At 51.7% G+C, this 12,307-nt stretch overlaps 1 protein-coding gene across 2 annotated transcripts; it reads right to left on the bottom strand.

The window, feature by feature from the left end:
* Nucleotides 1–276: 276 nt before the first annotated feature.
* Nucleotides 277–11,720, bottom strand: NR2F2 (nuclear receptor subfamily 2 group F member 2). Of its 2 annotated transcripts, none has more exons than XM_028089199.2 (3): nt 11,678–11,720; nt 3,334–3,861; nt 277–551 (listed from the first exon to the last, which is right to left on the bottom strand). In XM_028089199.2, the coding sequence occupies exons 1-3, from the start codon at nt 11,718–11,720 to the stop codon at nt 277–279; spliced, it is 846 nt and encodes a 281-aa protein (XP_027945000.1). The 2 variants fall into 2 exon arrangements, with proteins under 2 accessions (XP_027945000.1, XP_027944999.1); XM_028089198.2 differs by lacking the exon at nt 11,678–11,720 and adding an exon at nt 5,453–5,894.
* Nucleotides 11,721–12,307: the final 587 nt, after the last annotated feature.

Below are 12,307 nucleotides of genomic sequence, written 5' to 3'. Positions count from 1 at the left end.
GACTAATTTCCTTTTTATACAAAAATGATAAGTAGCAAGTTGTTCTGACCGACACAGGAGTTTGTTTTTTTTTTTTAATGCATTCTGTAAAAGTTCATTTGACAGTCTTTTTTTTTTGAAATTCACAGTCCATTAAATTCTTCCCCTCTCTTCTTTTAGCAAACTTGTAACATCCTTTTATATCCTTTCTTAACAGAAGGAATTTAAGCAAACAAACCAGTCTTTTGCCTTTTCTTTCTCTCTGTTTCACTCCCCCTTCTTATTTTGATTTATTATTTATTGAATTGCCATATACGGCCAGTTAAAACTGCTGCCGGACAGTAACATATCCCGGATGAGGGTTTCGATGGGGGTTTTACCTACCAAACGGACGAAAAACAATTGCTCTATGACTGAGGAGGAGACCGTGCGGAGGGAAGGGAGGCGAAGCAAAAGCTTTCCGAATCGCGTTGGTTGGTTGGGGTACTGGCTCCTAACGTATTCTTCCAAAGCACACTGGGACTTTTCCTGCAAGCTTTCCACATGGGCTACATCAGAGAGACCACAGGCATCTGGAAGAAAGTTAAAAAAAAAAAAGAAGAAGAAGAAGAAAAAGAAGAAGAAGAAGAAGGAAAAGAAGAAGAATTCAGTCATCAGATTAAGAGGTTTGAAATGGGTCACATGAGGTGTGTGTACAGGGCTCTGTCAAACTGCCCCAACCGGAGTTGAAGCAAATGCCTCTCTGTACTGAAAACTTGGGCGGAGGGGAGCTGGCTGGGGGGCGGGGACGGAGTGGGGGGGAAGGAGAGCATGAGACGATCCTGGCGTATTTGCTTAAAGTCAAACACAGCTCTGAGCACTGCAGGTTTTCACTGTCCCAGTCCTCAGACTTGGGCACTGGGAGGCCCAAGCCAAGTGCATTGGATGAAATCTGGCTCAAGTCAGTAAACAGACAGACAAACAGATGAAACCAAAACTGCCAGGGCTCCTCCCCCTCCTCCTCTGTAAATAATAGTTTGGCTTATAATTATATGGGGGGGGGGAGGGCAACAACCTGGCCCAGCCTCTAGTAATGGCGTCCATGACCTAGCCTCAGATTCTCCCCAAAGAGGGCGACTCATTTTTCTCCAGTCTTTGAAACTGATTTAAGTGGCCCTTTAAAACTGATCTTGTCAGTACAGCCCTATTGAAGGGCAGCCATGCAAACTGTGATCTCTCTGTTCATTTGCGCTGTTTCTTTCCCCCCTTTTCTTCTCTCTCCCTTTTTCTCGTACCCCCCTTTATGTATGTATGTATTTATTTATTTTTTAAAAACCCAGGTCCCTCCAAGAAGAAACCCCTCCCTGTTATCTTCAGGAAAACACTTTTCTCTTTCTCAGATATGGGAAAAATACAATAAGTGCCTTTGAAAAGAGAGGCTTCTCAGTGAAGGCAGTGCAGGTTGTGACCTGACCTTTTTGGGTTCCCCAGACAAGACTGGGGCTACACATGCATATTGTGAATCCTTAAAACAGCTGCCACTGCCTCCAACCCAAGAACCAGAACACACATGCAATTTCCTCGTGTGTGTATCTAGGACTCCGCATGTAAAGAATGCATAGGTGTCTGTGGTCAGGAATTAAAAGATCTGTTTGCACAGGACTCCCTCCCTCTGCATTGGTACACTGTGTGTCTCCCTATGAATCAGATAAGAGGGACCTTTATCTCTTTGTGAGGCGATTTGCATTCTCCACATAGGCCTCTACATTTTGCAAATAGTAATAAATTAAACTGTTACGACAGTATCAGGCATTTCTTTCCTTGAAAGACCAAGGGTAAGGCTAAGAGCTAACAATGATAGCGAGAAATTAACAATACCCCCATCATCTGGGATGTTGGGCTGGGTGTAGCAGGGTTGTGGGATGGGGGTGAAGGTGGCTGTGGGGTAGGGGAATATCCTGCCTGTACACTTGCATCAGGCAAATGTTCTAGTTATGACAGTTCCCCTGAGAAAAATACTCCAGATCCAAGCCTCTCTCCATAGAGCTCTTCCTTGCCCAGGCACTGCCCTTTAATTGATTACCTAAGGACTTTCAAAGGCAGAATTTGGGGTGGCTGTTGGGGGGGGGTTATGTGTGAAAAACAGCAACGTATAACAGACAGTGGGTTAAGGACTCAGAACCTGCAATCGATTGAGCTAATGACTGGGGTCCCCAGATTTCCTTCAAACAATAAGGAAGAGATTGTGGATCTTTTTGTCTGCCACAGGAACTACTCAGCTCTCCTAGTGTCCGGATTACAAGCTGTGGAAACTGCAGTTTCTAGGTTCCAAGCCCTACCAACATCCAAATGTTTGTTATTCTGAATTAGGAACCCCTCTCCCCTCTCAGGCATGACAAAGGGATCAGCTGACAACTTAGACCAAGAGTGTGGAGGGGGTGATTTCCACCCACTTGGGATAGGCTGAACTCAGCCTGGAGGCAGCCAAAAGGCTCAGGTGTGGCCCAAAGTGGAAAGCCAGACACCTTCAAAAATCGTTTGGCCTCAAGAGTTAATTAATATTAGATCTATTACTCACACAGGTTAAACTATATACAAACTAATTAGATTTCATAATGCAGTCAGTGATGGTTTTATATCTCTGGCAACATTCATACGCAGCCCAAGTTGGCATATACTTTAGGTTGTTTGAAAATTGCCTTAAGTGTTTGCCTGGGCAGAGGAAGCAGGAGGCCAGAGTCTTCCACCCCTTGCAGACATTCTGGACAGTTATGATGACCCTTTCTTCCTCTTGCCCCTTCCTGACAACTCTTCCTCCTCTCCTTTAAGATCTGCATTGTTTTAATAAGAATAGGATTTAGAAAATTGCTGCCCTCAGGTTGGATTTGCCTGGAGCTCCAACTCCTACTGGGTTAGCAGACAAACTTTTCCCCTGCAGGGCCAAACTTTCCCCTGAAGAGATGATGCCAGGACAGCGCCAGTGCTCAGAGGCATCTCCTGGAGGCTCAGCCAGGGTGACAGAGAGAGAGCCATGGGGTAGGGGAGACTGCACAGGCTCAGCTCGCCCAGAAGGCCGGGGCTGAGGGAGGGAGCAGGAACATGCATCCCAGTCTGGCAGGCCCCAGAGGCTTTCCCATGGCCCATTTTTCGAGCCTGTGTCTGAAGCAACTTTCCTGAAATCCACCCTTCCTCTCTAGTCCCCTGGACGGGCCTGGCGAGGCCCAGCACCTATACAAAGTTCCCACTCCAAGTTTGCACTCAACAGTTTGGCCTTTCAAGGGGGACGCTGGGCTCACTCTGGGGACTCCCAAGTTCTGAGGGTCCTAACTCTGAGCTAGGAGTCCTTGGGCAGGAGAGGGCAAGGCTCCTTCCTACCTGAGGTGAACAGGACTATGGCCTTGAGACAGCTGTACTCGGCGGAGTCGACGTGCAGCGCTTTGAGCTTCTCCACTTGCTCTTGGAAGATCCGTATGTGGTCCATAAAGGCGACCACTCGGTCGGCGGACATGGGTGAGGCGTGTAGGCCGGCGGCGGCCAGGAGCGGGGCGACGTGGAGGGGCATGGAGCACTGTGCTGCATTCAGCACGAACAGCTCGCTCCAGGTGAGGCGAAGCAGGGCCACCTGGTCGGTGATCTGCAGGTCAGGGAAGAAGGGGATGTTCCGGGCCCACTCGACGGCGCTGAAGAGCATCCGCGCGGCCAGTTCGCAAATGTTCTCGATGCCCATGATGTTGTTGGGCTGCATGCACTGGCTGCCGAAGCGCGACGTGGGATAGGGCTCGGCGCGCAGCAGCAGCGAAATATATCCGGACAGGTACGAGTGGCAGTTGAGAGGGTCCCCGTTGGTCAGCGCAAACTGCCCGTGGGTTGGCTGGGTGGGCGGCATCCTGCCCCTCTGCACCGCTGCGGGGAGGAAAGGAGACACCCCGCAGTTAATGACCAGCTTCATTCCCCAGCTCCCCCGGCAGGGTCTGCCCCAGCCCGACCCCCACCTGGCCCAGACCCCGCGCCGCGCCGGAATGGGCAGGCCTGCCCCTCTCACCGGCGCGCCAGGGCCACAGACCTGGAAGTCGCCGGGAACCCGGCAGCACTCCCCTCAAGCCACCACCCAGGCAGGCTTTGGCGGCCTGAGCGGCACACTTGCCTCCGAGGCCCGCTCGGGGCTGGGCCGCCGAGGACCCAGAATTGACCACTTTGCCTCGGGGTCCCCGGCACTGTGGGCGGGATGTAGTATTCTGGGGGCATCATTCTTCTTTACTGCTAAACAGCTGATATTTCTTATTGATTGGAGGAGAGGGAGCGGGAGGGGCGAGCCTGGGGGGGGGAGGGTGAGACGCTTTTGCAAAAGAAACAAGGGTTCACCCCAGACGGCCTGCGGCTACCCCGGAACAATTCTCCCTCAAACCCCGCAGACCCAGCCCCAGCCCGGCGGGGAACCCCCCGGTGAGAGACGAGCGGAAAGCCGAGGTCTGGCGGCAGCCTAATCAGTGTGCGCGAAGAAAGAGAGACGGAGAGAGAGGGCGGAGAGAGAGGCCGGCCGAGGCGAGAGGAAGCCGGGGAGAGGCGGGGGAGCAGGCGGCCGGCGCCGGCGCAGCCCGGGGAGGGCCCGAGAGGGCTGGGGAAAGCTGGCGAAGCTCGGGCTCAGGCTGTTATCTGACGCCGGACCGGGAGAGTCGCTCTCGCAGAAACACAAAGAAAGCCCGGCGTTCGCTCGCCCTAGCCCGGAGCCCGCGCCCGGCGCCGAGCGCGCCATTGGCCGAGCACGGCTCGCGGCGCTCGGCGAATTTTATATCACAAAGACCCAACTCGCGCAGAGCGAAAGCAGCCGCTGAGGGCCCCTCGCCCACCCTTCCCTGCTCCCTATCGCGCTCTCCTCCTTTCAAAAGTGAAAGGAAAAAAGAAAACAGAGGTATTTTTTTTTTTTTTTAGCAGAATGTTAATCCACGGAGGGTCACATGAGCGCTGCCCGGGCAGCAGCGTTAATACGGCGAAGTGCATAAAATTGCCATTTGTAATTTGAACCTCCTGTACAAAAGTACAATCTCAGGTTGGTTTTTTTTTTTTTTGAGAAGGTGGGGGCTGGGGAGAGGGGTGGGGAGGAGGGACATATGTTGAACATGCAAGAAAAACAAGGGAGAGAGAGAGAGAGAGAGAAATCGAGAGGAAAGGCAAAGAAGTAAACCAGGCTTTAAAACAACAGACAACACCCCATCCCTCGCAGAAAGGCGAACTCGAATGAACTCGCAATCAATGCAAAGAAAATGAAACAGCCCGAAGAGAAAGTAGAGGAAGAAATCAGTCGGCCAAAGCATGCGGATTTGGGGGTCTGGGTTCCAGTGCAGAACTTGATTCTAGTATAAAACCCCTTTCAGCTGCAACACGAAGAGAAGAGCTTGGGGCTTCTGCGTCCTTACCCAGAGCAGGCTAGCCAAACGCACCCAGGGCCCCGGGACCCCAGGCGAGGGGGGAGGGGGGAGAAATGAGAGGCCGATACCTTCCCGTCTCATGCCCACTTTGAGGCACTTTTTGAGGCGGCAGTACTGGCACTGGTTGCGGTGGTGCTGGTCGATGGGACAGTTCCGGTTGGCGCGGCACGTGTAGCTCAGGTTCCTCCGCACGCTGCGCTTGAAGAAGCTCTTGCAGCCCTCGCACGTGAACTGGCCGTAGTGCTTGCCGCTCGACTTGTCCCCGCACACCACGCACTCGATGTGCTGCTGCTGCTGCTGCTTGTCGCCGCCCGGGCCGCCGGGGCCGCCCTGGCCACCGGCCGCCGTCTGGGCCGGCGTGCTGGCCGGGCCCCCTTGGCCCGGCGTCTGTGGCGTGTGCGGGGCGCCGGGCGGCGGGCCGGGCACAGGCGGCGCCTGCGAGGCCTGGCTGCCCTGCGAGCCGGGCACCTCGTCCTGGGGGTCGCGCCACGTGCTGACTACCATTGCCATATCTATGGGGGCCGCGTCCGGACTTCCTGCTCCCCTGGCTGCGGGCGGCGGCGGCTCCCGGGTCTCGGGCTCCGGCGCGCCGCCTTTTGTGTGTGCGAGGGTGCGAGAGGGCGCGGGAGGGCGCCCCGGGTGGCTCGGGGGCTGGTTGGTTGAGGTTGATTAGTTTTTCCTTTTTTGTTTCTGCTTTTGCAAAGTTTTGTCGATTGCTTGTCTGGCCCGGTGTGTTTGTTTTGTTTGTTTCCCTCGGCTCAGCTTTGTTGGTTTCGGGGGGCTTTCCGCCCGGAGGGGAGGGGAAGGGGCCAGGGGAGAGAGAGTGGGAGCAGAACGTGGAGAGAGAGGGAGGGGAGGGAGAGCTGCAAGTCGATTGTCTGGCTTCAAGACAGAAGTAGGAGGCAAAAAAAAAAAAAAAAAAAATCTCTCCAAAGATCTCGCTCGCTCTCACTCTCTCCCTCCCTCTCTCGTTCACTCTCTCGCTCTTAGAGCTGGTGTGCCGAGGAGTTGGAGTAGGAGGAGGAAGAGGAGGAGGAAGAGGAGGAGGAGGAGAGGCGACTGTCCGGGGGCCAAGTCCAGGGCAGCCCACAGTCAGCCATTCAGGAAAGCCATCGAAATCAGGAGGACTGGGAGAGCGGAGGCGCCGGTCGCGGGCGCGCCCAGAGAGCCGGGCAGGCCGGGGCGGAGGCCGGCGGCCCGCGGAGTGGCCGGAGCGCTGCCCGGGTCCGGGGGAATCAGCATGAAAGTGGTCCGCGTCGGGCGCTGCGCGGCGTCGTCCTGGCGCTGGGCCGCCGCCGCCGCCGCCTGCCACGGGCGCCCGGCGCGCGCCTCGCTCGCTCCGGCCGCCGCCGCCCGCCTTCGCCGGATGGAGGCCGCTCGCCGCTCCCTGCGGGCCGCCCGGGCCGCCGCCGCCGCAGGAGCCGCCGCCGCCGCCGCCGCCGAAGCTGCCGGGTCGGGCCCGGAGCCGCCGCGTCTAGCGCCGCCGCCGCCGCTGAAGCCGCTGCTGCCGCTGCTGCCGCCGCCGGAGCCGCTGCTGCTGCTGCTGCCGCCGCCGCCTCACACACATAGGGAAAGAGTCAACTCGCCGGCGGCGGGGGAGAAATGATAAAAGAGAGAGAGGAGGGCAGATCACCACCTAGAAGCACATCCTTCGTGCGCAGAGGGGGGAGAAAAAGACGGAGAGAAAGAATGAAAGAAGGAAAAAAGGCAGCACGGCACCCGGAGAAAGGAGGCAACTCGGGGAGAGGAGGAGGAGGAGAAGAAAACACACACGCGCGCACGCACACACACACCGCGGAGAGAAAAGAACAGAGAATCAAAGTGATCAAATATGCTAAAAAGGGGGGCGCGGGAGGGAATGCGATTTATAGGCGCCGGGGCTGGCAGAAGTGGCTTCTCCGCGATCAGCTCACTGAGCTCTCTATATAGTGAACTTTGACACGACTGCTGCAACTTAGCGCACGTTGCCATGGTGACGGCGCGCCTTATAAGGCAGCAGCCGGGGTTGGCCTGGCCAGGCGCGCGCGCGCCGCCCCCTCGTCGTCATTGGCCGGAGCGCGGCGGCCCCGCCATGGCGGCCGCAGGCTCAGCCCGGTCCTAGCGCGAGCGGTGTCGCGGCCGCGGCGCGGGGGGCCAAGGGGGGCGGGGAGGGGGCGGCCGCGCCGCCACCACCGCCAGGCGGGGGATGGGCCCGGGCCGGCCCCGGGCACGCGGCCCCCGAGCTCTCCGCACCCCGCACCGGAGGTTTCCGCCCCAGCGGGGAGAGGAGCGCGGCGCGCACACACAACGCCTCTTAAAGGCTCCGCGAGAGGCTTTGGATGAAGTCGAGGACTTCGCCTCCCGCAACTTGGCGATGCCACGAAATCCGTCGCTCGCGCACCACCCGGGACTCCAGGCGCATCTTTGTGCCCACAGTGCCAGAGAAAGAGAAAAGTTCCCCGGTTTCTTTGCAGAGGGGTAATGGGTGGGGGGGTGGGCAGGAAGGTGCCGCGAACCGAGCTTGGAGGCATTTACCAAACGAAAGATTTGGTCAAATCCGGGTGATGGTAGACCCTTCTCTTTATCAACTCTGATCACTTGCTTGGTTTTGTGGCTTATTTCTTTTTTCCCTTTTCGAGGGAAAAAAAAGTCGTTTAGCGTCTATCTTTTCCTTGTAGGGTTAACATTTCACAGGTATGTGGCCTGACATTTTAATTGCTCAAATAAAGCTTCTCGGATGCTGAGAAGCACAAGTAGACTTCATCTCATTGTCATGACGCAATTAAAATCAATTTTCCTCAACTTTATTCTCTCTCATTAGTTATAGCTAACTCACAAGCCAACGTCCTGCCACACACCCAATCGTGGAGAGAGGTGAATAGACCGTTCTGCCCGCTGATGGACAAGCGGAAGCAGCCTGCCAACCTCCCCTGTGCATACCCTCTGTACACACATGTAAGCGCACATGTATCAGATGCACATTTGTCAATGTACACAGACAAAGACTTCAGTGACTGTGCTTCTAGGTCATGGACCAGTTGAGTACGAACTTCATTGTTCCTCGAGTTCCTTTTAAGCATCCATATAGTCATTAAAACACAACCAGAAATTCTGCTCCAAATTGGGAATAATACCAAGTACAACTCACAAAAACCACACACAAGCCATAGTCTATCTCAAGAGATTCACTGCAATAAGAACAACTTCATAGCCTGTGCCATTCTGCTCAATGTGCTAAAATCATCAACATGGATGTGTCTCTGAATTCCAGGGTGTTTGGTTTTAAACATCAAACATCTAGAATTGCCCCCATAGAATACACTATATTTCAACGCAGTAACCTTTCGGTTTGATTATGAGAAGTTAGTGAGTTGTGATTATTCAACATTTATGGAACAAAATTCTGACGCCATCATACACATTTTTGAACCGAGAAAAGCCGTAAACTGGTAAGCCAACCAGGTTTATGAACAATTAAAATATTTGACATAAAACACGCTAAGCTTCAGGAAACATGGACACATATAAAGGGTAAATTAATGACCACAGGAAAGCATCCTTGATAGTTCAAAAAAATCGACGAGATGAAAGATTAAAAAAACCCCATAAACTAAACATATAATTGACCTGTGCTGGTGTGCACTTTGCATTCAGTACCCTTTACACAGGCAGAATCCAAGGAAGGTACTAAGTGAAGTTGTAGACAGACTAGGGGCTAGTTTTTAGGGAAGGAGGAAACCCCCCCCTTATACTTCATTCCTGAAAGCTTCTTAGCCCTCACCCCTTTTCCGCTGAAATCACGTATTTCACTAAAGCTGCAGGTGCTGGGATTATTTGAAAGTTGTAAAAAAAAAAAACAAAACAAAACCCACAACCCAACTATAGTGGACACTGAACTATCATAAACCTGGTGTGTAATGAGATTGCCACAGAGAGAAGGCAGGCTGAGAATTTCAGGTTGATTAGAGACACAATATAACTTTCTCTTAAAGAGGACAGAAGGATGGAAAAGAAATCATTTCAGAGAAGGTTGTTTTTTTTTTTCTTGCCTTTCAACCCCTATGATTCAAGGGATTGCCTAATGCTACAAATGTCAGTAGACTAGGGGCAAACTCAACAGAGATGTGGCGGGGCTGTGTTGAAATAGGAAATCTAATGGGCATACCCATCTCAATTTCATAGAAGATGGGAATAATTGATTGTAGGGAAATCTTAATCTCGCCTCTTGAGTGCAGACACTTCCATAGCAAGATCACCTTTTACAGACATGAAGTGGGAAATTTTTGAGGAGGAAGAGCCTCCACAGTACACTTAGAGATTTTTAGTATTTGAAGTGCGCTCTGATGGTCTCAGCTTTAAAATGAAGAATTTCCCAATTTCTTACAGAACTGAAGCCTGCTAAAGCACACGACCACAGGGCTGCCATGAAAGTCAGAGGTGTTTCACTCTGCATTTTAGGATTCATTCAGTTATGGGGATGCTATCAAAAAATCCAAATAAATAAATAAATGACCCTATCAATTATAGTTAATTTTACTGCAGAGAAGAAGAGAAAGGACTGCAGACTGAGAAAAAAAAAGAGGGGAAATATTTTAAAATGTCTTCTTCAGAGATGCTCATTTCCCTTGAATAAACAGCTTTAAGACTAACAGATAAATATCAATATGTCGTTACTGTTCAAAAAAAAAAATCCAGCCCAGTCTTTTATTGTAGATGTAAATTTATTTTAATGAGAGGAATGGCAAGCTTTAATTTAGCTGGAGAAAGTTGGAAAAACATTTGTTTTACTCTGGTGAAAAAAAAAGAAAAAAGAAAAGTAAACCCACCCAGGAATATGATTTTCTTGCAGAAAGTGGCCTGATGGCTGTAATTCTCCACAAATTAAATCACAATATGAATACAGACCCCAGCAAATGCCGAGTTTAACTCTGAACTCAGTAGAAACCAGTTCTGTCCACCAGGATTCATTGAATTCCTCCTTTCCCTCAATCTAGTCCGTGTGTGTTTTTCTCTTCCACCACACTGGAGCTCCATGAATAGGGAAAGGGGCTTCCATTGTGTCCCTCTGAACTTCCAAGTCAATGCAATTTTTAACCACTGGCTTGTGGTACTTTGAAAATCACCAGGGGCTGTCAGAGTTGGGTCCTCTGAAAAATTTACAGTGCTAAATCAGAGCATATGCTGGGAGGGAAAAAATTGCTTAAGATTGGAGCAAGTACAGTATCTGTCTGCCCCCTAGTGTAAGAGTCCTCGCTGCCTAAAATTCAACTTTAAAAGAAAAGGAGCTCTTAAAGGGAAACGACTTTGAGCTCACGTAGGCATAGGAGAATGAAACTTCTGTACATTTTAATCTGAATAATTCTTCAGGATTTAAAATTAATTGGCTCTAGCTTGGTTGGACCGGACTCGGATCTCGCCACCTCTGCGTTTCCCGAGTCACTGGCGGAGAGGTGATGGTTTTTTTTTTTTTTTTTTTCCCCTGAACTGGGTTTATGTGCGTCCCCCTCACCCCCTCCTCTCTTTTTCTTTCTCTGTCTCTGTCGTCTCTCTCGCTGGCTTTTTAAAAATGAGGAACCGTTCCTTGAACGTTCTGGACAGAGCACAGAATTGCTTCTTAAGTCAGCCCGACGCGGTTGCAATAGACAGCAAAAAGGTAAACGTTTGCCTGAAATCCGCACGCCAGCTCCACCACCCCGCCCGATGGTGAGTACCCTTCTCGTCGCGATTCTCCTCCTAGCTTTAACCGAGCGCTCGCCTCCCCGAGCCGCGGCCGAGGGCGCCGGGCAGAGCTTTCCTCCCTCCCTGCCTGGCTGGCTGTCAGTTGCACAAGGTTGCAAAATGAAGCGCAGAGGCAAATCGAACAGTAAATTCTGATACTTAGTGCGAGCCTCGCAGCTCCTTTGCTAGAAAACCGAGTCGTCTGTTGCTTGGGGGAAAAAAAAAGCACGCTTATAGGACTGGCTTTTAGTTTTGCTCTATCGAAGGAAATGAGTTTGAGGAGACAGGACGAGGAGATGGGGAGGCACCGCAGTCTTTACGCTTCGGTTTAATCATATTTTGGCAGCTTTGCAATTGTATTTTCCCCCTCTTCCCCCCTCCACCACCTCTCCTATCACACACATGTAATAAAATATGGCAATGCATTGAATTGACTGCCCCCCTCCCCAAACCTCTGAAACCACAGTCCTAGGCATTTCATACACGTTAGCAAACCGATATTTTGAAAAGCCCCAAGTCATCCCCAGCCCCACACAGCACAAGGAAAAAAGTGAGAAAGGAGAGAGAGAGAGAAAAAATACTGTAAGTAAACATACCAAAACCATATTTGCCTTGTTCAAGGTCCCAAACCGCTTGCATCTTCCTTCTAAACTGGAATAACTCTCCTTTAGTTTGGCGGGTGAAATAAACGCTTTGTTGGCCCCCTGAAAAGATGTGTCTTTGATAATTAAAGAGAATCTCCTCCTCGGTGTTTATCTAAGCGATTGTGCAAACTGATAAAAAGTAGGCACTAGCCTTCAGGGAAAAAGAGGAAAGGTGAAGGGAGAGATCTTCCACCTCAAGGAAGTGCTTCCCCATGTATTAGGCGTTCTCAGCCTTGGAAAACCCTGCACACTAACTTTAGAGAGACGAGGTTTCAGGGAGCTTTGTACATAGCTGCTGAGGAATGCAAGCCTCGCCTTTAAGAAAAAAAACCCCAAACCGTAGGTAGGAGATGTCTGGAGTGATCCTTGTCTCTCATCTCATTCCTTAGAAGGAAGAGTGCGTTGTTACACCTTGTTTGGGGCTGGAAAGACGAGACTTTAAAAACACCCGTCCAATTGAAAAAAATCTCCCAACTTAATGAGTTTAGTCGGAGGCTGGAGCAAACGGCTCAGCCTCAGCAGAAAACCGCCAACAACTATAGGCGATATTGCAAAGCAAGACGACCCGAGGCACAGCCAAAT

Source organism: Eumetopias jubatus, unplaced genomic scaffold (assembly GCF_037043125.1).
Source record: "Eumetopias jubatus isolate StellerSeaLion01/CBP00866 unplaced genomic scaffold, mEumJub1_p1.0 scaffold_7, whole genome shotgun sequence".
Lineage (NCBI taxonomy): Eukaryota > Metazoa > Chordata > Mammalia > Carnivora > Otariidae > Eumetopias > Eumetopias jubatus.
The sequence above is the reverse complement of the archived record's forward strand: the minus strand, read 5'-3'. Positions and strand labels throughout refer to the sequence as shown.